Below are 27,794 nucleotides of genomic sequence, written 5' to 3' on the forward strand. Positions count from 1 at the left end.
CTCTCTCCCTGCAGCTCCTGCTGCTTTCTGTTATTCCCTCTCACCTTTTCTCCTGCCTGCCTGTTATGTCTCTTGTGCCCTCCTTCCTCCAGCACAGCACTCCACCATCTCTGTGCATCTAGAGCAGAGAGAATACATATGCACCAGCAGCAGACACAATTTTCTACACTCTGGGTCCTAATGGCGCCCCCGCGCCGCCCCCCCCCCCCAGTCTGGCACATGAGGCAGCCGCCTCGGTTCGCCTCATGGTAAGGCCAGCCCTGGGCACACCATGGATTTATATAGTGGCGTTATGACATTTTCTATTGATATTAGCTAAAAAGCAGTTGAACTTCACCCCAAACACAGGTACCAGTCAAAAGCATGGAGTTTGCTCAGGCATTGGAGCTATGTGGATGGAGGATTTTTCGTGTGTGTGTGTCAGTCACAAGAGCATTGGTAACGTAGCCCTGAGAGAGAGCTAAATGAGAGCTTTTTGGGCACAGAGTACTAGATAGAAAGGCAGGTTTGGAACAGGAAACCAAAAGAATGGTCTCTTGCTGTTTGATTCCTACTGTGCTCAGGGAAACAAGGCTTCATGTAAAATCTTCGTAAAGAAATATGACTGCATTGAAACCCAAACCAAACCCTGGCTCTACCATCCATTTCTCCTCATAGTGGAAGTAACCCACAGGGCCTGGAACCTTTCCCTGATCTGTACTACAGAATTACTTCAGTATAACTGTTGTTCAGGGGTATAAATAATCTACACCCCTAAGCGACTTAGTTATACTAAGTGCCAGTATAGAAAACATTACGTTGGTGGGAGAGCTTCTCCTGCCGAGATAGCTACCGCCTCTCAGAGGCGGATTGACTAAGCCGACAGGAGAAGCTCTCTCCTGTCAGCTTAGAATGTCTTCACTAAAGCGCTACAGTGGCACAGTTGCATTGATGTAGTGTTTTTAAATGTAGACCTGCCCTTTGGCTGTCCACTTCAATCAGAAATATATAATTCTTGCTGCAAGGTGCCTGTAGCTGCCAGCAGCTGAGTCTTGGGTCCAAAGATAATTGTAGTCCTTGTTAAAGCCAATGGGTGTGTCAAGCACTCTTTCAGGCTCATCAGACAGTGCTCAAGTACCTTTCTGTAGTAACAACAGCTGAGGGTAATGGTGGGAACTGCCCTGGGCACTATGCCGTATGGAGGATTAGAGCTAAAATGTGGACTGAGGCGTTTCCCTCACTGTAAAAGGCAGGGGCTGGGATATCAGTTGCAGGCTGGGTGTGTTGGAGGCAGAAAGCCAGGAAGGGGTTATGAGTAGAGTTGGTTGGGAATGTTGCAAGAAAACAGGGTGTTGTTGGGAAAAGCCAATTCATTGAAACCAAAATGTTTTGTGGAAATGTCAGTTTCTCTGACCTTCTGTTGGAAACCTGCTCATGTTTCATGGGAACACCAGGTGGGCTGCTGGGGAGCCTGGGCTTTCAGGTCTGGGACAGTCCTCCGATGCTGACTGCCTTGGAGTTGGGGAGCCCAGGGCTTTAAAGCCAGGGCCGGCTCCAGGCACCAGATCAGCAAGCAGGTGCTTGGGGCGGCCAACAGACAGGGGCGGCATGTCCGGCTCTTCGGCGGCAATTTAGTGGCGGGTCCCTCAGTCCCTCTCGGAGCGAAGGACCTGCTGCCGAAGAATTAAGCGGCGACGGTAGAGCTGCCGCCGAAGTGCCGCAGATCGCGATCGCGGCTTTTTTTTGCTGCTTGGGGTGGCAAAAACCCTGGAGCCGGCCCTGTTTAAAGCTCCCTGCAATGGAGCTGGGAGCCTCAGCTCTATCATCTATATTTCTCCCCCTCCCCCCCCAGTTGCATTCCAAATGTTGCTCTGGCCTTTCCCCTTAACCTGGTAACTCAATATATTTCTCCCCCTTTCAGAGTGAAATACAATTCAAAATTATCCTTAAAATTCATTTGCCACCCATTTCAAGCCCTAGTTTGTTCTTATGGGCTTACCCCTCTGACTCCTGTCACATAGCACTATCACAGGAGTTCTCTGAATCTCTCTGTACAGCGTTAATAGATAAGGGGCCATTGGATGGTGCTCAGGTGTGTTCAGCATGTTTCTATAGGTTTGTCGGACCAATACAAATTTGTTCTTGTGTACGTCAAACAGCGTCCTCTGTCAGCTCTGTTTCCTTCACTTTTAACAAGCACCAACTTCTGCCAGTGTGTTGCCATCCCCTAAATGTTCACATGATTCTGTCATTGAAAGCATTAAGAGTGCCTGTTATTAGAGCTGCTCTCCTGTGGTGCAAACACTGCAGATGCTTCGGCTCAGACCCTGCCAATGGGTGTAGATACCGGAGACTTGCCATTTAATTTTTTGAGCTGAATAGTCAAATTGGGAGTCCCTCAAATTGGAAGTTTCTAGCAAAGCTGGATATAGAGTCTCCTTTTCCTTACAGCCCAGACCAAAGAACTACTAAGCTGGACACTCAAACTACGCTTGACATGAAGGAGAGAGTCCAATTTTTAGCTTTCTTGGTTGGTCTTAAGCAAAAATCTCCCACATCGCCTTAGTGACTTGCTGTGTTTGGCTTGAGTATCAAAGTATACTGAACTGGGCATTAGTTATTGAACTGCTATGTGTCCCACATTTTTACGTGTATCCCATATTTATCATTGTAGCATCTAGGACAGTGGTGGGCAACCTGCGGCCCATACTCGGCCCATCAGGGTAAATCACTGGTGGGCCACAAGACTGTTTGTTTACATTGACCGTCCACAGGCACAGCTGCTTGCAGCTCCCAGTGGCTGTGCTTCCAATGGGAGCATTGGCTGGGAACGGCGAACCGCGGCCACTGGGAACTGCGGGAGGCCGTGTCTGCGGACAGTCAATGTAAACAAACTGTCTCACAGCCCACCAGTGGATTACTCTGCTGGGCGGCCCCCAGGTTGCCCACCACTGATCTGGGAGCATTTGTCATGGGCCAGGCCCCCATTGTGCAAGGTGCTGCATAAACAGAGAACTGAAGTTCCTGTCCTAAAGTGTTCACCATCCAAGTATAAGACTAGTGACCGCAGGTGAATGCGGATGTGGGGAGTACAAGGAAACAATGCCACTATTGGTCAGCATGATAGGCAGTGGTCTCAGCACAATAGTGGCCTAACCGTTGTTTTATATGGGTCTTGTGACAGAAGAGACTTTTTAAAGGAGGGATTTGAAGGAGGATAATTATTCATTCAGCAGATGTTTATGAGGAGCGCCTCCCAAGTGTGGTGGGCAGCATGGGAGAAAGCACAATGGTGCTTGTTTGAAGATTTAACAAAAGAGCAATGCAGGTTGGCATAATTGGCTGAGATTGCCATTTCAGTAGAGAATATGAGATAAGTAGGGAGGAGATAAGCCATAAACGGCCTTGAAATTGAAGACAAACAGCTTATGTTTGTCACAGAAAAAGGAGAGCTAGTACTTTAGATAGTACAGTATTATTAATTATACCTGGTCTTCAACAGCATCTGACTTCATGGCTACCAATCTTGAAATTAACATTTGCTGTTCTCTAACTTAACCAAACCTGCGACAGAGCAAGAGTGTGAAGGATGTAATTCTGTATCAAAGCAACCAACGTTAATTTTAGTGAATGAGCTAGGAAGAGAGAACAGAAGAAATATAACCTTGATCAGGCATGACTATTCTGATCTGGGTGATCCTATAAAAATCTTGTGAAGGCATACATACCATCTAGGTAAAGTGATGAGCCTGCTCCTATTGAATATAAACACATACATAATCCAACATCTGCCAATAACTTACTGAAACAAGATTACATATTATTCAGTTAAGCAATGATGTTTGTCCTAACAAGCTTCACAACGCTGAGCCAAATTGATGCACTGAATGTAAGAAAAACCCCCAAAACCTACTTTCCCCAAACACCTGCATATTGTATAGAATTATTGCGCATTTGTCTGTCTGCCTACAGAGCTCCCTTTAACTGCAGCTGTGCTACATTTTTGCCATAGAAATTCAAACATTTGTTCTGCTTACAATATCTTGCAACATTTCAAGGCAGAGGAAATTGGGCGTGCATTGTAAAAGTAAGGCTGCATGAAATATGGTGGTGACCTTAATTATTTTCATTTGGTACATATGTGCTGCAGGAAGTTTGACCCTTAACGTGAGTTCTGCTTTATGACTCCATATCTTTCACCTGTTCTCCATTAGATGGAACATTCCTTTTTCTGACAGATTGATTCTCTTCCGCCCCCCCCCCTTTTTTTTTTTTTGCTGGAAGATGTTATCTTTCATTGCACTCTGAAATTTAAAACAATGCTGCCTCATTAACCATGCATTTCATGCATCCGGACTTGTATGTTAGCTTTCAGAGTTCCTGTATCATATTTCACATAGTTACTTCACTCTACCACATGGTAAATGTTACTGTTCCACATTTGGCTATACAATGGAGAAAAATATGTATGGGGAAAGTTACTCTTGCATGATGCTATTTGTGCTTAGTGATTTTTATTAATATGCTATTCAAAGTTGGAGGATTAAAAAAGCATGATTCCCAATACTCCAATGAAGTTAAAATGGTATTTACCATGTTAAACTCTCAGGTCATACTGCTGAAGAATTTAAACCTCCACTTCTACAGTGGTACTTAAATCTGCTGCAGTAGTACAAATCCAGACCTTTTATAGATGACAATTTAGCTTTGAGAGAATGATGTGATCATTTGAGTTAATTGTAAAGGTACTTATCAAACTATGGTACAATAATTAATCTAAAGTATTTAATTTCCCCTTCCCCACACAATTTTTTTTTTTTTTTTTTGGATTATACACTCCTGAATTTGGATTGTTCCCCCTCTTTCTATCCATACCTTTCTATCTTCAAAGAATCAGAAAATTGATAGTTCTGAGAGTAAACTGCACCAAAGCCTTAGTTCAGCAAAGTATATAAGCACATGCTTAACTTTAAGCACATGTCTAAGTCACCTATATTCAACAAAGGCTGTGAGCACATGCTGAAGTGCCACTGACTACTCCTGGGAAAACAGCAGTATCTTACAGTACATAGTAAAAGTTATCATATATAGTAGTGTGGTGAACCAAGCTTGGAAGCAAATTCCAGAGCCAAGTACTTTTCACTTCACCTGAATGTTTGTCATAATGAACATTAACATCTATTGACTGTTTTGATTTATTCCCCGACGGTGTGTTTTCTTGGAAACTCAAATGTTGTGGAGGGGTTAATCAGAGCTGTTAACTGGTTATAAGGAGCCTTTCAATGCAAAGTCACTTGTTCAAGTTGTAAGCAAAAATTGTTCTCCAGCAGCTGGTTGCTCAATGTGAAATGAGCTACTGCTCTCAGTCCAGTCCCTCTAGTTACCAGATGTCCACATCACAAGGCCACTATCATCACAATTGGCACCATTGTTTGCAGTATCAGCAGACAAACCGAGGACTCACTAGTTAAGAAATCTGCCCTGCCCTGTAAAGATGGTCCTTGGAGGTCAGGTTTGAAGCACATTGGCAGGATTGTGTCAGTAAGTTTGCACAGTTACTGCCATTGTGTGTGTGCGTGACACTGTGGTATAGTCGATAGAATATTGGACTGTGATCCGTGGTTTCTATTCCCAGATCTGCCATTGGCCTTCTGGGTGATGGTGAGCAAGTCACTTCACCTCTGTGCTTTAGTTTCACCAGCTGTAAAATGGTGATGATAATACTGACCTCCTTTTGCAAAGGCTTTGAGAGGTATGGATGAAAAGCACTATATAAAAGCCTAGTGGTGGTGGTATTATTATTTAAAGGGTAGATGGAGGATTTCTGTGCAGCACCTTTCATAAGCACCTGTGAAGGGGTCCACTCACAGCTAGGCAGGGTGCCTCCTCCTGGCAATTCTGGGGATTAGCTCTGACAGGCTGACACCCTTCCTGTGCGTGCCCTCAGTCTCTCTCTGTCTGCAGCCCCCTCTCGCTCCTACAGGGATTTAAATACAACCTCTAGTTGCTAGGGTTGACAGGCACAAGAAACCAGGCTCAACTTCTTCAGCAGAAGACAGAAAATGTGTGCATGGATGGAGATTTGGGGAACATATTTAATTATCCCTCCCCCATACACCTACACTTACATTTCCCTTACCCATCCTAGCATCCTGACTCCAGTGTAGTGGTGGAATATTGGAGGACAGGATCTAAGTATGTTTGGGGGAAGGGCCCCCTAAAAGTGTTTTGCAGGCCCGACCAAAAATGTTAAGGAAGAATTTCTTGTTAACCCTTTCATCCTCCTTTATGCCTAGGACTGAGACAATTGCTGCTCAGTTTGGAGCAGTGGTGTGCCTACCAGCTATTAAAGTGGAATGACTTTCCTGTGTCCCCCATCAACACAACTTGGAGTGGATGGACATTGTACCATGTGATCCCTGTAACCTCTCTGTGCCCAAATAGGAGACAGTAGGGCCAAGCTGATGTCACACTCATTGCTCAAGCCTTGCTCATTGCTGATGTACATCTGCTCAGCCTCAGCCTCCAGCATGAAGAAAATAGCACTGGGAGGAAAGCCACTAGTCCTTTCCCCTACTACTTTCTCTCTCCCCGGCCCCCCACTCAAACCAGCTTGGGGAAACTTGCTCCACCACCCAATCCTCACAAAAATTAAAGGACACAACCATCAGCAGAGACTGATCCACTTCAAGAACCAGACAGGTTCTGTGCTCTAATCTATAATCTACCACCTGTACTACCACCAAAAAGGGGGGATGCCCGCTCCTCACCCACCCAAGCAATCATCTCCACAACCATAGGCCACCAGCATGCCTACCTGCCATTACTGGTGCCACCAAAGGCTGCAGGACAGCCTGCCTGTCTCTGCTGTTGCTAAAACCAACTGCTAGGTAAGGGAGCCTCCTAGAGGACTTTCCATGGAGTACTGGGGTGGATGGCAAGCCAAGGGAGAGGAGAGGAAGGGTGTATGTATTTGGATGGCAGAAGAATATGGAATTTTTGGAGTGGAGGTGTGAGAGAGAGAGAGAGATGATGATGATGATGGGATTTATTTTTATCCACAAAATGTGCAGTCACTTTTCATTAAAGCAGGAAATTTTTCAGGGAACCCTTTGCTATTTTGCTTGCATCTTGTTCATCAATGAGATGTTTCTACTTAATATTTAATAACTGTTTCTTTGCCAAAAACACATGGAGAACCATTCTGGAAATGGCATACGATCTGGCTTCTATTGGCCTGAGTAGCTGCTGTCTTTCTGTGCAGGCCAGTTGTCTAGAGCGAATAGACTTTTTGTTGTTGCTTTTTACCTCTTTCAGTAAGGACCATGACAAGGTTTGAGGACTTAGCTAACAGGAAAGAATGATTGTCAAGAATAATTCAATCTTACAGTAATGGTAATTGCCTTAAGAATATGGACAAGGGAGATGCTGAAGGACATTGTGCCAGTCCTTGCAAGAACCCTTGGCTAGCTAGTTGTGAGGAGAGCTACTATGAGATCACTAGAAAAAGCCAGCCAGAGATGAAGGATTGGGCTGAGGGCCATGGAATTACTGCTGGCTGCTGTCCTTACTCTGTTGGAGCTCAGAAGAGGGGGAGAGAGAGAGGTGAGTATAGACAGTGTCCTGGTGTATTTAGGATACTTCAGATGAGAATTGTATTGGGAACCATGAGACCTATTGTTTGCCTGGTCATTGGTCATGAGCAGTTGGAAGCTAGTGAAGGAGAATATTTGTTAAAATGAGCCACCATGGATGGGAGAAGAGAGAGAACACACATTTATACCATGCTATGCTCATTGGAATGAGCTATGCTCAGTGTGTGGTGCTCAACATAGAGGCACCCAGCAACCCCAGAACACAGAGATCCCATTCTTTCTTTTCTGGAGTGAAAACCAAGCTACCGGAGGCTTCTTGGGTAGGCAAGCCAGCCAAACCAGCATAGTGATGCCAGCAGCCACAGCCAGCCAAGCAGCAGCTGTTTCTGGTTTTGACACTTCATGTAGCTGGGAGAGAGGGGGCCTGTTTTGTTTCCTTTCTGCTTTCCCCCCCATATTATCTTGATCTGATTTTTGTAGGCCATGGATGTGCACAGCCTATGACCCAGGACTGACAGTAGCTAGTAGAGATGGACTGTCCCCATATTGGGTGTTACTCACATAATGAAGGCATCACACAGCGCTATAATATAAACTCATGCTGTGGTGACATGGATGTCAACAGAACAAAATTTACTGACAAGAAGATAGTTTACTTATTGACTGAATAATTATTTTGTTTACTCTCATTGATGCGGGTAGGTAGAATACTGCCCTCCCTTACTTATAAATTATAATGTCAAAACAGCACTTGTCCCAAACCAGCAAGTAAGAGAAGGGCTCTTAATTTCTTAAAATAGAGTTTGCAGTCTCTTAGTCTTTTCTCTCAAGTTCACTCTGGGGATATACTCTGACCCCACTTGGCTTTTTAAAGTCTGCTTTTTAAAGTATGAATGTGACAAAACAGCAAAGACAATACTTTAAAAGAAGACACAATATGTATAGTAAAATACCATTGTATGGGAGATAACACAGTAATATCTGTCTGACTCTCCCTGTGAAATATACTGCAAGTAGTAGGACTTTGACACAAGTCATCCTGTCAAAACTACCAATACTTTGTACACAATATATAACCCATGGAACTCTCTGTTGCTGGATATTATTGGACATTCAAACCGGTTTTATGTACAGAAGGAATGTTGGTGAGAACACCAGTGTTATCTGGTACACTTTCCACAAAATGCCAAAGAATCTATGTTCCAGAGACCAGGCAAAAGAGATCTTACTTTAACATCTAACATAATGAATGAACCTTGAACAATGCAAGACTTATAATGCTCCACTGTCAGCATAGGCTGAGAGTCTAAGAACAGAAGCTGAGACCACAGCTTGTCAGTTTCTGGTTCAGGTTTCAGTGTTTCCAGAGTCACCTTAACCTGCATAGAAAGCATGAGTACTCTATTTTCAAATCATGCATGTCTCTTCATGCTTTTGAAAAACTCTTGCCACACATGGAATCATTAATAAGATGGTCTCATTCTGGTGACATGCAAACTACAAGTCCCACAATTCTCTGCATCTGGGGAGTGGTGCAGAAAGGCTTTCAGCCTGTTCACATGGAGGTAACTGGGAAACGAAGAAATAAACACACTTACCATGAAGTGAAAGTACCTTTTTTGCAAAAGTAAAAGGAATCTTCTTTGACAGGGGCCTGTACCAGGAAAGTTCTTTCAATGTGATAAACTCCCTTTTGAATGGGTATGCATGATAAAGAAAAGTAATGGAAAGAAACCAGGGCTTCTGTACAGCTTATTCTTCAGAAAATGTTTAGGTATGTAATTCAGGAGTGTTCTCCTCTTTTCTTTGGACAATAGAAGCTATTATTAATATATCACTAACTTTAACAGCATTTGATTAGACTAAAGTTTGAATGACTAAACAAGTTTTGAAACAATTTTGGTAAATACTGCAAATATCAGTGCAATATATTTTGAATCACTATCCTAACCACAGCTCTGTTCAAAGGTTTATACTGTTTTTCAAGTGTATAAAATCATTCTGTGCCCCTCTGGAGTGAAGCCTCTTACTTTTATTTCTTTTTATAAAGGATGAGGTCTCTAAAATCCTACAACTGTGAGCAATGTGGGAATGATTTTGTCAGCCGCACCGCCTTGAGGTATCATTTCCGAGCAAAACATCTTGGAAAAGTTCACTGTGAGAAATGTGGTAGGGAAGTTTTGAGAGAAACACTTCGGGACCATGAAGCGGTAAGGCTGTTTGAGAGCTCTGATTCTGTCTCTTTCTCACAACAGATTGTATTGATTCCCAGTCTCTGCTCTTTCTTTTGTATGTTCAGTTTGTATTTACTTTTCATTCAATAGAGACATTTACATTGGAACAGAAAGTACATCTTGTAATTGAAAAATGGCTTATACTGTATATACATAGTGAATATACATATCTGAATATCTCACTGCAGTATAGGTGAAAATCCTGTTATAGCATGTGGATAGATAAAATCTGTTGGGTTATTTTATATCTAATTTCTGTGCTCAGTGCATTCCAAGTATGGTCTGACTGTAGGTATTTCACACCCAATCCAAAAGCAACAGCCATTTAGTTTGTTACATTATAATACAGTGCCACCTCTGCCAAGGAAACCTTGATACGTTTTATATAAAACTATAAAGAAAATCAAAGGAACCTCTGTGGATTGACTAAAGTCCTGTCTGGCTCAGACATAGCATGGGAGAGTATATGCTATAAATAAAATAAATAAATTAATGGAGATATCCCATCTCCTAGAGCTGGAAGGGACCTTGAAAGAAAGGTCATCAAGTCCAGCCCCCTGCCTTCACTAGGCAGGACCAAGTATTGATTTTTGCCCCAGATCCCTAAGTGGCCCCCTCAAGGATTGAACTTACAACCCTGGGTTTAGCAGGCCAATGCTCAAACCACTGAACTATCCCTCCCTCTGGTGCTTATGGAAGCTCCCACTGCAAACAGTAAAGTACAGATTTTATCAGAAGACATTTCTTAGAAAATAATTCCTTTAGGTGGTTTGCTCTTAATCTCATGAATACTTATTTGGACCATCAAGTTCCTATAAGTGGAAGGAAATGTGGCACTGTGCTGTGGTCCAATTGACTACTGCTTGCTGCCATGGTGGTGGCTTTATTTCACTGCTGCTATATTTACAGAAGTCACCAATGAAAAGTCCACATACCTTGCAGATACCACATAGTTACCACTGTTCTTTCCTATTCTAAGTATAGTGTCTCAAATAATTCCTATAGACATTTTGTTGTAAATCATGGCAGACTTCAAGGTGGACTTCTAAAAAATGGAATTATTGGAGCGGTTGCCTTTTTTTTTATTATTATTATTATACATGCTTTATGGATGTGGCCCACCTTCTTTCCCTGTATAGTGTGCTTTAAAAATGTTGAGGTTTGTCTTGAGATGAGCTCCTGGAGGTACCTCCAATTCACTGTATTAGCCAGCCTCCTTTTTCTATATCCAACTTACTCCTATGTATGGTGTGCCCCATCTTCCCTTTAACAGGCCAACCATGAAAAAATGACTGCTGAAAAACAAGGGTGTTTCTGGGACATGCCTCCAAAGAGGGAAGCAAAATTTGTAGCCATGGAAATGTCTACCTCCTGCAGGATGTGCCCAAGGCAGTTTGGAACAATCCATAGCAGGGAACACCATGAGAAACAAGATCATCACTTCACAGCCAGCAAAAGAGGTACCACTGCTGCTCAGAACAGACAGGAAGTTCTGCTAGAGTGCACTGGCCATTAGGGAGGGAGCATCAAGGGCTAAATACCATAAGTATCGAACGCTTTCACTGGTGAGATCACTCCCAAGATGATTAATTTTCGTTGGCCATTTATCACCCTTACCCAGCAAAACTCTTCCTGAAAGAGCACTGAGTCGTGTGGGGTGCTGATTGTTCTCAACACCCACTGTAGTTGGTAGGAATTGAGGGTACGTAGCACTATGCATTATGGGACACTCACACTGGTAATTGTAGTTACTGGTAACCAACTAGTGTGTCTGGTGAGGACTTGTGGTGAAGGTTACAATGAATCTCCTCATTTTGCAGTTATGAAATATAATACCTCCTTGCTTTGAGACTGTCTAGGTTAATTGAACTGATTAACCCCTTACAGGTAAGGGGATTCTGTACCTCTGGTCAGGAGGAATTTTATGTTACTGCATACATAAGAGTTGTTACCCTTCCCTTTATATTTATGACAGCGGGGCATTAACATTTTTGGTATAAATAAAGAGATATGGCCCAATGTTCCACCAGTAAATGAATCTACATCAGAAGCTACAGAACAAAAAGTGTATTGAAAATCGACATTATTAGTTTGTGTTCACTGACACGACCTTGTCTTACCCAACCCTCCCTTAGCCATCAGGCTTGTTATTTTAAATGTTGGAGAGGGATATGGATAAGAAATAGCTTGTGCTATTGTCCTCATCCACATTTTGTACTTCTCTGGCAATGAAGCTCACTTGGAACTCTCTTAGTGCTTGATCAGTTTGTAGACATTCTTCACACACATGTGGAAAGTGTGTGTGGGTTTTTTTTATTCAAGGCCTTTAGGAAAGGCACCCTCAGGAAAACCACCCTACAACCAAACACATTTTTTGGCATACAAGCTTCAGTTCTATTAAATAAATAACAACCACACAGTAACCAAACATAGAAGTGGAATGTGTAATTCTTACAGTAATGGGCCAGCTGCCCCAGAAACAAGCTCCTGTTTGATCCACTCACTGTTTGCTGACCCAAAGGTTATAAAATCATCACCTCAGGCCACCTGAAAACCAGCTGGCCCACTAAGATGTGGGTGATAGGGATGACCATAAAACCAAAACCTTGAGTCCCATAAAGAAGATTGGAGCAGTCTCTAGGCTGAGCTCCCAGCAGTCTTCACCAGTAGATATGACTATCTTTATGGCTGTCCCCTTGTTACAACAAATTAGTCTTGGAGATGACTATTTCCTGCTCCAAACTCTCTCAGCCAAAGCTGGCCTGAATTTTCCTACCTGTAAAAACGACACTACCATCAGATGCCCCTAGCAGCTGCTTGCTTGACATCCCACCAAGCCAACCACTCACAAATACCTCTCCTGTCATAATTGAATGCCAAGGATAAAAATGCCATAACAGATGTCCAACAAATGCCCTTTGTTGGTGGAACAGTTCTGGGCAAGCACATGATACTTCAGTGCTCAAAACCATCACCCCTTTCTCATTTCTCAGTCTACATTTTTTGTGAGCTTGTTTACCACAACAGCCAAGGAGACTCCTCTCCATGTCTGGGCTATGTCATTGTGTAACCAGCACCATAAGGCTCAGGAATGCACAACCGCTCTGCACACAAAACCTAACAATCCAGCTAATGTTTGTAAATAGTTTAGGGTGACTTTAACCGAACCATTAACCTTCCTAACCTGTTCCCTTCATTGATCAACCTTCACGGCTGGGAAGTGAGACGCTCTAGTCTCTCTCGATTTCTGTGCCCAGGTGTGTAATATATATATTCGGTTCCTCTGTTTTGTCCTATGCCAGTGGAATTCCGAGACTGTCTGTGGTGGAACAAATTGTTTAAAGCAAGGCTTTCCAATGCCTGAAACTGCTAAGGCTGAGAAACAAAACATTGTCCAGGACATGTGCCATGCACGACAGGTCACGTCCATGTCTTTCCATTCTAAGAAGATACTAAATAGTTCAAAGGCTAAACAGGAAAATGACAATCACATGGGCATGGCCTTATCAGTATGCTGAAAGCCCCATAAAATCAAAAGTATTAGAGTGAACCAGCAATAAATAAAAAGCTGCCTTCATACCGCAGGCGGGGGTCATGTGATTAAAAGATGGCTACTTTACTGAGTAATTCTGCAAGTCAATGAGATTTGTTATTCAAACCCTCCCATGAATAGGTCAAATGATGAATCAGTCCAGACTTTCTTGGCACTACCCCCCAGTTATGAAATCTTCAAATTGTTAAAGGGCCCTGTCAGAGGTCCTGTCACTAGACCAAATCTCACTTCACCAGCTTTCTTCTCCCTTACAAATTCTGGAAGAGTAGATAATAACTTCAAATTATCTGACAGAGTCCTCTAGCCATGATGAGGCATTCTAAGGCCCCTTTTTAAAACCCCACCACAGAATTCCACCTACCTTCTGATCTTGCAACCCTGCAATAACACCAGTAGGGAAAGCAAATTAACAGGAGTATGGGACCCTTTGTTCTTAGAGAATCGTGTTTTAGGACCTCCTGGTGGTTGGCCAACCTTCCCATTTTTTTTCTTGCCCTAACCAGGAGTTGTGTCCTTCCAGTAGGAACTGCTCCCACATGCCCTCACTGCACTTGGAGAATCTGTGCAAGAATCTCCATAGCTGTTTTCAGCAGGTGCCTTTTCAAGAGGGCCAATAAAACTCTTTCTCTCTCCCAATGTGTTCCTAGTCTCCTGGTACTGGGAGGCTACTGTCTTTTAATCTGCTAGGGAATAGGCCTGAAGGAGATCATAAAAAGCCACAGCTTGGTGTAATGGGTGTGGAAGAAGGTTTTAACTGTGGTATTTGGGGTAAACTGGAGAAGGGGAAGCAGATAATCCAGGAGAAAGAGAGTGTGTGTGTGTGTGTGTGTGTGTGAGAGTGAGAGAAAAAGAAAAAGCTAGGGTTAGGGATAGCTCAGTGGTTTGAGCATTGCCTGCTAAACCCAGGGTTGTGAGTTCAATCCTTGAGGGGGCCACTTAGGGATCTGGGGCAAAATCAGTACTTGGTCCTGCTAGTGAAGGCAGGGGGCTGGATTTGATTACCTTTCTTTCAAGGTCCCTTCCAGTTCTAGGAGATGGGATATCTCCATTAATTTATTATTTAGGGTTTTTGCAGTGAAGATAAAAAGGAAGGGGAAGAATTAGAGACAGCATAGTGGAAATAAAATGTTGGGTTTTGAGGTATTATACTAATGATTTTTTACTTAACATTACATCATTTGTGGATCCTTGGGTGTTGAGTACTAGCTGTCTGTCACAGCTGATTAAAAGGAAGCAAGGCATTTATAACATTGTTATTATGTTAAAATCATGTCTGTTCTGGAGATGAATTTTACTCAGTTTGAAATGACCATGAAATGAAAGCTTCTTAACAAGTCTTTTTCAAGCAAATTAGTGATCAGACTTTAATTTTCTTTCTGTGCAGCTCAAATGGCCACTGGATTTTCACCTGATAATATCTTGGATTATAAAAATCCAACAGAACTAAAGAGATTTGTAGAAGAAAAGCTTCAACCCATTCCAGGCCCTGCAAGCATTGCCTGTGCAACAGATATTGAGGCAATTATTAATTTGATCAAGGAATGCTTCCCATTACCAATAGCTCGGCTAATCAAGGTAAACATTATTTCCTCTTTTTATTGTGGTTCAACAAAATAGCATTTCCTTCACTTGTCAAGGTGTTGCAGCCTGTATGTATCTGTACCATAAGCTCCTCTTGTGTCCCAAGAGTCCAGAGGGAGTGATCTCATAAACAGTGAATTTCCTTTTGGTTTAGGTTCAGGTCTGACCTGTAGCATTATTTGGATCCACCATATTGTTTGAGGATTTAATCTTTTTAAAAGAGTAGCATTTAGTTTCTTGTGCCTAAATATGAGTTGAGCCTATGATGATGATCTTTCCTCTAGCTGTAATTGTTCTTTTAGACCAATTATATTAGAACAGCAGTACTTGTGGCACCTTAGAGACTAACCAATCTATTTGAGCATAAGTTTTCGTGGGCTACAGCCCACTTCATTGGATGCATAGAATGGAACATATAGTAAGAAGATATATATATATATATGAAAAGGTGGAAGTAGCCATACCAACTGTAAGAGGCTAATTAATTAAGATGCGGTCTTATCAGGAGGAGAAGAAACTTTTTTTTTTTTAGTGTTTTTTAAACTTTTTTTAAGGCAAATTACTGGCTCATTTAGTTCTCCAGAGGTCCTAAAGTAACATCCCTAGAGACTGAATATCCTCACAGGACTGATGTAGTACAGATAATAGCCATATCAACTTCCCTGTAACACCCTGTCACTGTACATCAGCTTTATTCTGAAGGAACCATTTTTAGGAGTGAGAGGGCAATTTGACTTCCATGCCCATTCCATATGAAGCCTGTTTACTAAGGTGGATTTATGTTGCAGACAACTGTCTGCTAAGAACTGACTTGAGATTCCTAACTGATTATAAACACCTCTACCTGCAGTGTGGCCGTTGTATTATTGTAAGAAGGCTCTTAGTACCAAATACATGAGGATGTACTCATTAGCATGAGTAGGGGTTGCCTAGTTGGGCCCTATGCTCTTACTACAGTGATTGCATCAAGCAGAACTCTAGATGTGTATTGATAGATATGCTCTAGTTTTAAAATGTATTTAACAAAATCAAGAGAGTGCATTTGGCACCCAACCCTGGGATGCGCTTTTATCAGGTCGAGAATCTGTTAGTTACTAAAAAGTACTTCTGCATTAGAAAATAAACAGTTTTGATACCAAATTTCAAAAAGGCTCACACTGCCTTTCTCCTCCGTCCGTCCCCCCCCACCTTCTCCCCACATGGTTGACTACAATTTGAATACTGGCATAAACTGGGTTAAACCATATTCAACACCCAGTGAAGAAAACTTGATTTGCCCTTGTGATTTGGGTGTTTGAACCCAATTCCATTCCTATAGTAGATACCACCACCGATACTGTGAATCCTGTTACTAATATAGGGCCTGATCCAAAGTCCATTTGAAAGACCCAGGGATCAGGCCCATCTTGCATCTCACTTTAGTAACATGTAAACTATAAATTACTTGCAAGTAGGTAGACAAGACAGTCTAAGAAATTACAGAAGGCATCTAAAGCCTGCTTTACCAACATTGCAAAAATGTCCTGTTTACAGAAAAAAATCAAGTGCTAATCATCTTTCTGGCATATCTTGCATAACAGGGAGGCTCATATATAAAAGGAACTGATACACAAGGCTGGTCTGATGTTGATATAGTGCTATTTAGTGAAGCCTTTGAAAATCTAGAAGACTGCAAAAAGAAACTGCCAGAAGTTATAGATGATCTTGGAAAAAGACTGAAGAAATCTTCATGGGCCAGCAGGTTTGGATCACGATGGTCGTGTGTATTTTCTATGTTTAGTTAGTATTAGGGCTTTTACTTGCTCCAGATGTTACACAGGCATCTCAGATGTGATTCCCCCCTAGACTGCCTACTTCACAGAGCACAGCAAAATCAGAAAATAAAATGGATAAAATGAAACTAGAAAACTAGACACAAAATGGTGTGCGTCCCAATACAAACATAGGTAAAATTCCCATTAGAGATTTATAAGGTAGTTCACACCATCTTTTCAAGCCTTAATGATTCATCATTTTCTCCCACTTTGCACCTTCACCCTCTAGCTTCTCTAGCATGAATGAAAGCAACAGAATGGTATCTTTCTGCTTTGACTAATCATGACAGCTGGTGATCCATGGTGTGTGTGTGTGTGTGTGTGTGGGATACATGGAGGCAGCAGACCTAGTTTTCAGGGGACTCTTGTGTCTGCTGCGCAGGCACAGGGTGTATTGTATACTCCCAGGCTGTGGGATTTTGAGGTTGTGGAAAGAGATGTGGCGATATCGCCAGTGATGAATTGTTTTATCATGAAAGCCAAAGAGTGTCCCCTAAATATTTTTTCTGTAGTGGAAGTCCCATCCAACCCAAAATGCACATGGGTTTTGTTTCCCATAAGATGCCTCATAAAAAACATTTGGGATCCCGTTTGAGATCAACCTGTTTTTATATTTAATTTTAATCCAACCCAGTGTCACTCCAGAAACTGCATATAAATACTCCTTCTGGAGAGGAGGCACTGAGATTGTGGTGGGACAAGTTAGAGGGGAGAATTAGGGAGGGAGGGAGGACTGGGTGACAGGGGATGAGCAATAAAATATAGAGGTTTTTTAACTCTAGGTCAGTGGTTTGAATCCATCTCAAACAGAAGGGACCTGAAGTTGTTACCATGGCTGTGGGCAACCTATGTGAAATATGTTTCGTGGTCCCCGTCCAGATTCCAGTGGAGAGGTGCTCACATCCCAAGAATGACCATGACAATAGACAATAATTGGCATCTTTATTGGCAGTCTTGAATGAGAGGCCAAGGTTTGAATAGTCATGGAAACAGGCCATTTTGCCTACAGAGGCAGGCCCTCCAGTTCTGAGCTGAGGCACGCTGGTGAGCAAAGTGTAGAAGCTTGCACCGCTACTGCCTGTGTTGTACCTGTTCAGTGAACGAAGGGATGTCTGGTGTCCCTGGGGTCTGTAATCTGGTATCTTTCATACTTCATGTTTTAGAGACAGTCTACTATGTCAGTATGGGCAGCCACAAAGCATGACACACGTTGTTGAGGACTGCAAAATGACTCAACTTCCTGGAGGTCTTCGTGCCTTGAACATTGTTGATAAAAAAAACTGCGGCTAGGCTTGACCGGATTGCATACACCAAATGATAGTTTCATACTTCATGAGCATTAATTTGTATACACTCATAATGCGTTTATTTATATAAACATATGCCATATGCCTTTTAAGTGGAAATTCATTTTAAAGAATATAGAAGCTATTAAGACACATCTTGTAGGGTCTTAAAAATATCTCCAGTTTGCATTGCTAGGTGTGGTGAATATTTTTTGTGTGCGTGTATCTCTTACTGTGAATGGCAGTGTTTGTTCAGTATCATTCATTTTCATAGCCCTTCTGTTGTCCTTTCTAGCTGTGAATAAGTCTCCACTGGGAGTGCTTTGCTATACCAGTACATTGCACTTGCGAAATGTTCCTAGTGTGGATGCAGCTTATAGTGGCAATACTGCACTTTTGCCAACATAGCATATTCCGGCCTTCCCCAAATGAAGTAAGCTATTTGGGCAAAAGCTTTTGCTGGCACCGCTGTGTCAGTCAGGGATCACACCTCTTCACACCCTGACTGGCATAGCTATGTGCACAGAAGTTTGTACCATAGACTTGGCCTAGGTTTCAGTAGACTCACAGACAAATTTCTGCCTGTTGGTCCCACTTGAAAAAAGTTGTAATTGGACAGAAGCATTTCAGCTTTATCAAAACAAAATGTTTTGGTTGATCTGGAATTAGATTTTTTTTTATTTCATTTTATTTGGAATTTTGATTCATAGGAAATTTCAAAGTTTGTTTGTTTTATTTATTTAATTAATTGATTGATGTTCTATTCTGTAATGGCAAACATCTTGAAATCACAAAACTCCGCTGAAATGAAAAATCCATTCCTGGATAGCTCTACTTAATATATATTACTTTATATGTTCAAACCACAGTTCCCACTGACTTCAGCTATACCTGGGAGTGCTCAGCACTTCTGGAAATCAAACATTGGGGTCTCAAGTCAAGCACTCAGAAAAGGAGGAATAGACAATTTGTGATCACCTGTGAAAAGCTGAATTTAAGTGACTTGCCTAGCAATACATAAGGACTCTGGGGTAGAGACAGGGATAGAATGCAGTTCTCCAGGGCAGAATTCAACTTTACCCATGAGACCTTCTTCTCATTTTCTGTAGTCCCCTGCCTCATTCACTAGACACCATCCAACTTCTGTAACAAATGAGGCAGAGATCCTACAGACAATCTCCTTCACTACACAACTGTGATCCATCCCCAGCCCAGTTCCATTTTGTGCATGGATTGATGCAGGGATCTTGTGGAAAATTAGTATATGATAATGTAATTAAAGACTGTATCATACGGCATACTCTCAGGGGGAGCACAGGCAACCTTAATTCTGGCATTTCCTAACTTTGCACTGCTTGACTTTGCAATTGAATAATGTTCTTTTATCATAGTTTTTGTGTAAAATTACTTAGCATTTTTTCTTCAGTTTTCTTTTTAAAAACTTTTTAATGTGGCATCTTATTGACATCAGCAGGGTTGGAACATTTAGGTTAACCACACCAGACCTCTGCCACTTTAACTAACAGAGTAACTGGTAGCAGTAGTAGGTTAATAGCCTCTGTGTGGACTAGTACGAGAGGGGGCTGGGACACACACATTTCGCCAGTGAATTTCACAGATATTTGCTGACCGTAAAGGAGTGGTGAGACTCAGGAAACTTGGGTTCCATTGTTCTCTAATAGTCACAGGAGAGGGGATTGTTCTCTAATAGTCAGACTGTCTGTTCTTGCCCAAAACTTAACCTCTTCTGGCTTGTCCCTTCCAACCTGTTCATGTCCCAGTTCTGTCTCTTTCCTACCAGTGTCTCCTCATCTAGGGTGACCAGACAGCAAATGTGAAAAATTGGGACGGGGGTGGGGGGATAATAGGAGCCTATATAAGAAAAAGACCCCAATATCAGGACTGTCCCTATAAAATTGGGACATCTGGTCACCCATCCTCATCTCAGTCCCGTTCCTACTTTCCTGACCTACCCAGTCTCCTTTCCTCAGGCTTCTCATCCCAGTCTCTTTGCCCAGCCAATAGTCTCCATCTTCAGGCCCCTGATCTGAGTCCCAGTCTCTTTGTCCAGCCAGTCCCGGTTCCCACCTCCCAGCTCCTCATCTGATCTGTCTCTCACCTTCCCACCAGCCTCCAGTGATTTCACACACACAGTCTGTCTGTCCTCAGCATCTTCATTCACTCTGTTTCCCTCTTTATATCTCACTCCTTCCCTGGCTCCTTGTTCCAATCTCTTCCCTCCTCAGCTAATCCCGGTTCTGCCCCTTGGCTACTTGTCAGATCTGTCTCCCCTCCTCTTTACCCAATCAGTTCCTGTCCCTCCCAATTCCCAGTAACAGTTTCCCTTTTCTTTCCCCACTCCAGTCCCATCCTCACCAGGATCCTTGTCCCAGTCTAGTTGTATCCCTGCCCCCCAATCTGCCTTTTATCCCCACGGCATTAGAGTCAGATGGTTTCCTCCACAACACTACGTGGTGCCAGCAAGAGGGTCATTAAGAGCACAGGAGAGACAGGCTTCCTGCTCTCAATTCTGGGCCCATCTCCACCCTGATCCATGCTGGTTGGGAGCTGTGATTGCAAAGAAAGTCCCAGTGAGATCATGTAGTCCTGGGCTGGAGCATACTTAGCCGCTTTGTAGAGATGGCACGTGCACAGTGTGGTCAGCACTAGGAACTGTGAGAGGCTGCAGAAGTCTCAGTGAGGATGGAAACCAGAAATTTTAGCTGCTAAACTTTAGCAAGAATTTACTGAGCATGTGCAAATGGAGATTTTTTTTCAAAGGTGTATAACTTGGGCAAATTTGAGCAGATTTTCTCAGGAACAGCAAAAGGCACATCTCTGACACACAGGTCACCTCTGCAAAATTTCAAGTCCCTGTTTTAAAAGCACGGGGGAGCTAGAAAAAATCACCAGCTTATTTTTTAATATTGCAGAACATATTTTCCCTGTCCTTGTTTTTGGAAAGTTTCAGCCAAAATTTCCAAGAAGATTCAGCCTGAGGGAGGCAACTGGCATGCAAAATTTCAGCCTCAACTATTATCATTTGGCAAAGTTATAAGCAACTGGAAACAGGGTCTTCTACTGGGAAGTGTCGGACAACCTTCGTAACAGGTCCAGCTACCAGCCTCATCTGAATGTTTGTGTATATTAATGCAGAAGTTAGGGATTCTACAGCCACACTTACTCTGCAACATTGCACATATATCTAACAACATAAACCAATAATATAAAGGAACACAGGAATAAAAAGACATGGTCCTTTTTCAGCAAGTGCTTTCACTAAAGCACTTGCTTAAGTCCTATTGAAGTCCATGTTAGGTCAGACTAGAATGATATAATGGTATCTTCTGACCTAAAAATCTATGAGTTTATGAAAATCTTGTGCTTAAGGTTAAGCATGTGCTTAAGTGCTTTGTTGAATGAGGGCTATACGATTTTTATTCCTATTTTCCTCTGTTATTGGTCTATGTTGTTATCTGGAAAAAGGGGTAAACAGTGAGGTGGCAAAATTTGCAGATGATACAAAACTACTCAAGATAGTTAAGTCCCAAGCAGACTGCGAAGAGCTAAAAAAGGATCTCACAAAACTGGATGACTGGACAACAAAATGGCAAATGAAATTCAATGTTGATAAATGCAAAGTAATGCACATTGGAAAACATAATCCCAATTATACATATAAAATGATGGGGTCTAAATTAGCTGTTACCACTCAAGAAAGAGATCTTGGAGTCATTGTGGATAGTTTTCTGAAAACATCCACTCAATGTGCAGCGGCAGTCAAAAAAATGAACAGAATGTTGGGAATCCTTAAGAAAGGGATAGTTAATAAGACAGAAAATATCATATTGTATCTATATAAATCCATGGTGTGCCCACATCTTGAATACTGCATGCAGATGTGGTCGCCCCATCTCAAAAAAGATCTATTGGAATTGGAAAAGATTCAGGAAAGGGTAACAAAAATGACTAGGGGTGTGCAACGGCTTCCATATGAGGAGAGATTAATAAGCCTGAGACTTTTCAGCTTGGAAAAGAGAGGACTAAGGGGGATACGATAGAAGTCTATAAAATCATGATTGGTGTGGAGAGAGTAAATAAGAAGTGTTATTTACTCCTTCTCATAACACAAGAACTAGGGATCACCAAATGAAATTAATAGGCAGCAGGTTTAAAACAAACAAAAGGAAGTATTTCTTCACACAACGCACAGTCAACCTATGGAACCTTTTGGCGGAGGATGTAGTAAAGGCCAAGACTATAACAGGGTTCAAAAAAGAACTAGATAAATTCATGGAGGATAGGATCCATCAATGTCTATTAGCCGGGATGGGCAGGGATGGTGTCCCTAGCCTCTGTTTGCCAGAAGCTGGGAATGGGCGACAGGGGATGGATCACTTGATGATTATCTGTTCTGTTCATTCCCTCTGGGGCACTTGGCATTGGCCACTGTCGGAAGACAGGATAATGGGCTAGATTGACCTTTTGGTCTGACCCAGTATGGCTGTTCTTATGTCCTTATGTTGTCCAGTATGCAGGAAGTGCTATATTATAGAAACTTTAACTTTTGGGTTTCCTTGTTTCTTCTGTTTGCTTGATTTTTTCCCAGCCTGAACCATTAACTATAACCAGTGCTCAGATTACAGGGTTGTACTCTGTATGCAGTGTTGTTGTAGCCATGTCACTCCCAGGATATTAGAGTGTGAAGGTGGATGAGGTAACATATTTTATTGGATCAACTTCTGTTGGTGAGAGAGACAAGCTTTTGAGCTTTCACACAGCTCTTCTTCAGGCCTGGAAAACTTAGGCCATGTCTACACTACCACTGATGTCGGCAAAATTTAAGTCACTCAGGGGTGTAAAAAAAGCACTATGTTGATGGGAGAGCTTCTCCTGCCAACATAGCTACCACCACTCTTTGGGGGTGGTTTAATTATGTCGATGGGAGAGCTCTCACTTGTCAGCATAGTGTGGCTACACAAGAGATCTTACAGCAGTGCAGCTACAGCGGTATGGCTGTGCCGCTGTAAGCTTTGTAGTGTAAACATATAGGGCTAGTCTACACTGGCAACGTTAAAGCACTGCCGTGGCAGCGCTTTTACGTGGCTTGTGTGGTCATGGGAGAGAGCTCTCCCAGTGCTCTTAAAATACCACCTCCACGAGGGGTGTAGCTACCAGCACTGGGAGCACAGCTCCCAGCGCTGGTGCACTGTCTACACTGGCGCTTTACAGCACTGTAACTTGCTGCGCTCTGGGGGGTGTTTTTTCACACCCCTGAGTGAGAAAGTTGCAGCGCTGTAAAGTTCCAGTGTAGGCAAGCCCATAGCCTCACAGTGTCACAGCTGAATACAAGATGGAACAGATCATTTAGCATAAGTAGTTCACACTGAATGGTCCCTTGAAATATGTGTTAAGTGGCCTATGGCTCATCCAGTCATAAGGAGGAAAGGAAGGGCGGGGATGGGAGGCAGTTGTTAGTGTGTTACAGATTGTTGTAATAAGCCATAATCCAGTGTCTCCGCCAGACACTAAAAATCATGGACTGAATAAAGTTATGAATTTAAGCTCCCAGGCTCACCTTTTGAAAGTGTTGTGCAGGTTTCCTTTGAGGATGAGGACTAAGTCCAATATGGAGTGATCCCTTTGTGGAAAGTGTTCACTCACAGGTAATATGGTGTTTTTGTCTGATATCATTTTCCTGTGAGATTTCATTCGAGAGTGTAGTGATTGATTTCACCCACATAGTTGCTATTGGGATATTTAGTGCACTGGATGAGGTATACCATATGTGTAGGACCTTTGGAACTTGAAAGGTCTGTTGGGGAAGGGGTGTTGATCATTGTAGCAGTGGAGATATGTGTGCAGGTTTTGCATCTGTTGTTCTGGTAGAGTCTGGTGCCACTTTGAGTTGGAGTGTCCCGGTCTGTGGGGATCTTGCTTCTGATGATGAGCTTGGAGAGGCTTCAGGGTTGTTTGAAGGCCAGAAAGGGGCGGGGAGGGGGGGTCAGGAAAGAATTCTTTCAAGATGGGGTCCCCATGAGTATGGGTTGTAGTTGTTTGATGATATCCCATGTAGGTTCCAGTGTGGGGTGTTAGGTGACAACTAAGGGCATGCAGTCAGAGGTTTTATTTCTGTATTGAATGAGGTTCTTTCAGGGTATTTGGATGGCCCATTCCGTGATGCAATCTACTTCTCTGGTGGAGTGTCCTTGTATGGTGAAGGTGGTTTTGAGTGTGTTAAGGTATATATCCCGGAATTTCTCCTCCGAGTATATTCTGTGGTATCTGAGCACCTGGCTGTAGAGAACAGATTTCTTGGCTTGATTACTGGATCTATGAGGTAGGTGTGATGATCGCTGGATTCTTTTGTATGTAGCTGTCTGTAGGGTTCCATTGTTGAAGTTGATCATGGTGTCCAGGAAGTGGATACTGGTATAGGAGTGTTCCAGAGGGAGTTTAATGGACAGGTGGTGTACTCTGTTTTCTTTGTATTTCCTCTTATTTTTACCACCCAGCAGCGAAAAGCAAGAATATGACAAAACCACTTACACTACTGGCTAGTTTGAGAAATTGACCTTCATTTCTTATTAATGTGAGGTTTTGCATTTTATACACGTCAGTAAATGTATTGCTATGAGATGTTTATAAATTACTAGCCTTCTAAAAGAAATATGAAGGGCCAGACTGGCCACTGGTGTAAACAAGCATGAGTTTGCTGACTTCAGTAGTGTTTATTCCATTTACACCGGTGGTTAATTTGGCCCTGAGACCTCCATGTGGCCTTTTGCAAATAGCGTACAGACTGATATAGTCTCTTATTTCTGAGAAAGGAGACTTTCCAGCCACCTTCCTCCATCCTTACTACACAGTAGGAAGATTGGAAACCGTTGAACCCTTCCTTCCCCCAGTATTACTGTTCAGTAATATTTTTTAACTAAGGTTTGTTTTAGGATAATGATGGAGAAAAGGACCCAGTCATCCCTACGGTTTCATTTCAAATGCTATAAGAATCACCATGGTCACTCGTTTGATATCATGCCTTGCTATGACATGCTGGGGCCTGCGCCATCAACAGGTAGGGGATGAATGTTTTCCTTTGGGGAGAAACTTTCTTTATCAGGGAATGATCACTCGTGACCATTTTATACCCATCATATAGCTGTATAAATTGCATAATGTTCCAGCTATGCCTTGTGAATCCAGGCTATACATCTATTTTAGTTTTGATGGTTATAGTATTCTCTATAGATTATAATCTGTTATAGAATTTTGGGGGAAATGGCACTTTTGCCTCACTACTTGCTAATGACTGTGATGCTTTTAAACTCCAAGCGCCTTCCCATACATACATACATACACAAACACACACACTCTCTCTATGCAGGAACCATCAAACACCTATAAACTAGGTATTCAGATGCAATGTCTAATTTGTGCAATTCTTTCTGTATTTAGTTAATAGATTCCATTCCACAGTGTATTTCTAGGTATACTTCATGTCTCTTCTTAACAACTTTAGATGTATGAGAATCATTGGATCTTCATTTGGCATAAAGGGCTTGATTTTCAAAAATGACATAGCCATTGCGGGTATGTCTACACTACAGTTGGGAGGTGTGAGCTAGTTTACTAATAATAGGAATGAAGCTGCAACAGCACAAGCTTGCCATTGGCTTGTGATCTGGTCCCATTTTTCTGCCACCTGTGTGCTATGGCTTCTCTGCTATTTTTAATGAGCTAGTTTGAACAAAGCTAAGGAGGGTATGCATACATGTGCTGCAATCACACCTCCAACTGGAGTGTACACATACCCTGTGTGTGCAATATCTGCAGTTGCACACACAAATCAGGTGTGTATATAGGTCACTGATTCAGAGCGATCTGGATCGCTTGGTAAACTGTGTGCAGACAAATTATGTGTTTTCATATGACCAAATGTAAATGTAAACATCTGGTAACAAAGACTATAGGCCATACTTATAGAATGGGGGACTCTATCCCTGGAAGCAGTGACTCTGAAAAAGATTTGGGGGGTGGGGGTGGATAATTGGCTGAACACGAGTTCCCAGTTTTATGCTGTTGCCAAAGGAGTTAATGCTATCGTGGAATGCATAAACAGGGGAATCTTGCATAGGAATAGAGAAGTTATTTTACCATTATATTTAGCACTGGTGTGACTGCTGCTGGAATACTGCATCCAGTTCTGGTGCCCACAATTCAAGAAGGATGTTGATAAATTGGAGACAGTTCAGAGAAGAGCACGAGAATGATTAAAGGATTGGAAAGCATGCCTTATAGTGACAGACTCAGAACTCAATTTATTTAGTTCAATAAAGGGTCAGTTAAGTGGTGACTTGATTACAGTCTGTAAGTATCTACATGGAGAACAAATATTTAGTAATGGGTTCTTCAGTCTAGCAGAGAAAGGTGTAACACAGTCCAATGGCTAGAAATTGAAGCTAGACAAATTCAGACTGGAAATAAGGTGTAAATTCTAACAACCAGAGTAATTAACCATTGGAACAATTTACCAAGGGTCGTGGTGGAATTTCCATCACTGTCCATTTCTGAATCAAGATTGGATGTTTTTCTAAGAGAGATGCACTAGGAATTATTTTGGGGAAGTTCTGTGGCCTGCGTTGTACAGGAAGTCAGATTAGAAGATCACAATATTCCCTTCTGCCTGGGAATCTGAATTTATGAAAAACATGCAAATAGATAATTAGTCACAACTAACTGTTCACATGGTTGATGTTCATGCAGTCCAAATAACTGTGTGTGCATCATGAAAATTTTTTTGTACATTCAATAACGTGTATTTAAAAAAAATTTGGCCCCAATTTTTAACTTTAAAAAATCATGATTATAATTTTCCATTTTCCACACAGATTGTGGAACAAACTAAAATGGGGATGCCCAAATCAGGAACTTTCCTAATAGGGGAGCATTATTTTAATCGTTTGTGTGTCCATGTATGCATATGCAGAATGTATAACAGCTATCAACCAGAAAATAAATAACTATAGGGAGAGATGTGGGGAGAGGGATAGGAAAAAAACCCACACAAACCTAGCAGTTTTTTTTGGATAATCTCTTGCATAGGAGATTAAATCTGTTTGTTAAACATAATATTCTCCTAATAACATTACTGGATCTTGCATGTTTTTGTATGCCACCAAACTTGGAATGAATTTAGTCTGGATATGAAGTGGACTTGTTAATATTATGGACTTGTGCGATATTTAACAGGATTTTATAGCTGTTATGAAGCCTCACTATTTAAAACAAAAAAGTAAAATATTAGGGAATGCAGTCTTATCCTTTTCTTGGTGTTAACAGGTTTAAAACAGAGCTTTTACCACAAGATCTATCTCTGTAATGACACGGATGAAATCCAGCTGTACTCAATGTCCCTGCTGCAGTACCAGGTTGAGTTTATCAAGGCATCTACCATGAAGGTGAAGGACCTGATTCGTTTGGTTAAGCATTGGTTCAGGACTTCATTTGCTAAACCAACAGCACAAAATAAGTATGTAACTAACACTTGAGCCTCTTTTCCTTTTAACATCCTTATGTTTTTGAAGAATGAACAGTGAGTACTGTATAATGGATTTTACATAATGTGTGTATTATGCTTCTCCACTACATCTTAATGGCTGTTTTATAACTGAACTAGAATGTGATCCAATTAGACAGTGCCCTCGAGCAAGAAGGGATAGGGGGAATGGAGAGGAAGAGAAAATACTGCACAG

The 27,794-nt window shown here is 42.1% G+C and overlaps 1 protein-coding gene across 1 annotated transcript; it reads left to right on the forward strand.

The window, feature by feature from the left end:
• Nucleotides 1–9,625: 9,625 nt before the first annotated feature.
• LOC112120015 (2'-5'-oligoadenylate synthase 1A-like) lies at nucleotides 9,626–27,590 on the forward strand. Its single transcript, XM_024218917.1, has 6 exons — nucleotides 9,626–9,784; nucleotides 11,082–11,268; nucleotides 14,746–14,936; nucleotides 16,523–16,683; nucleotides 24,993–25,117; nucleotides 27,382–27,590. Exons 1-6 carry the CDS (start codon nucleotides 9,626–9,628, stop codon nucleotides 27,588–27,590), a joined length of 1,032 nt encoding a protein of 343 aa, XP_024074685.1.
• Nucleotides 27,591–27,794: the final 204 nt, after the last annotated feature.

The sequence above is a fragment of the Terrapene carolina genome, unplaced genomic scaffold, assembly GCF_002925995.2.
Source record: "Terrapene carolina triunguis isolate 2854851 unplaced genomic scaffold, T_m_triunguis-2.0 Scaffold69, whole genome shotgun sequence".
NCBI classification, from domain to species: domain Eukaryota; kingdom Metazoa; phylum Chordata; order Testudines; family Emydidae; genus Terrapene; species Terrapene triunguis.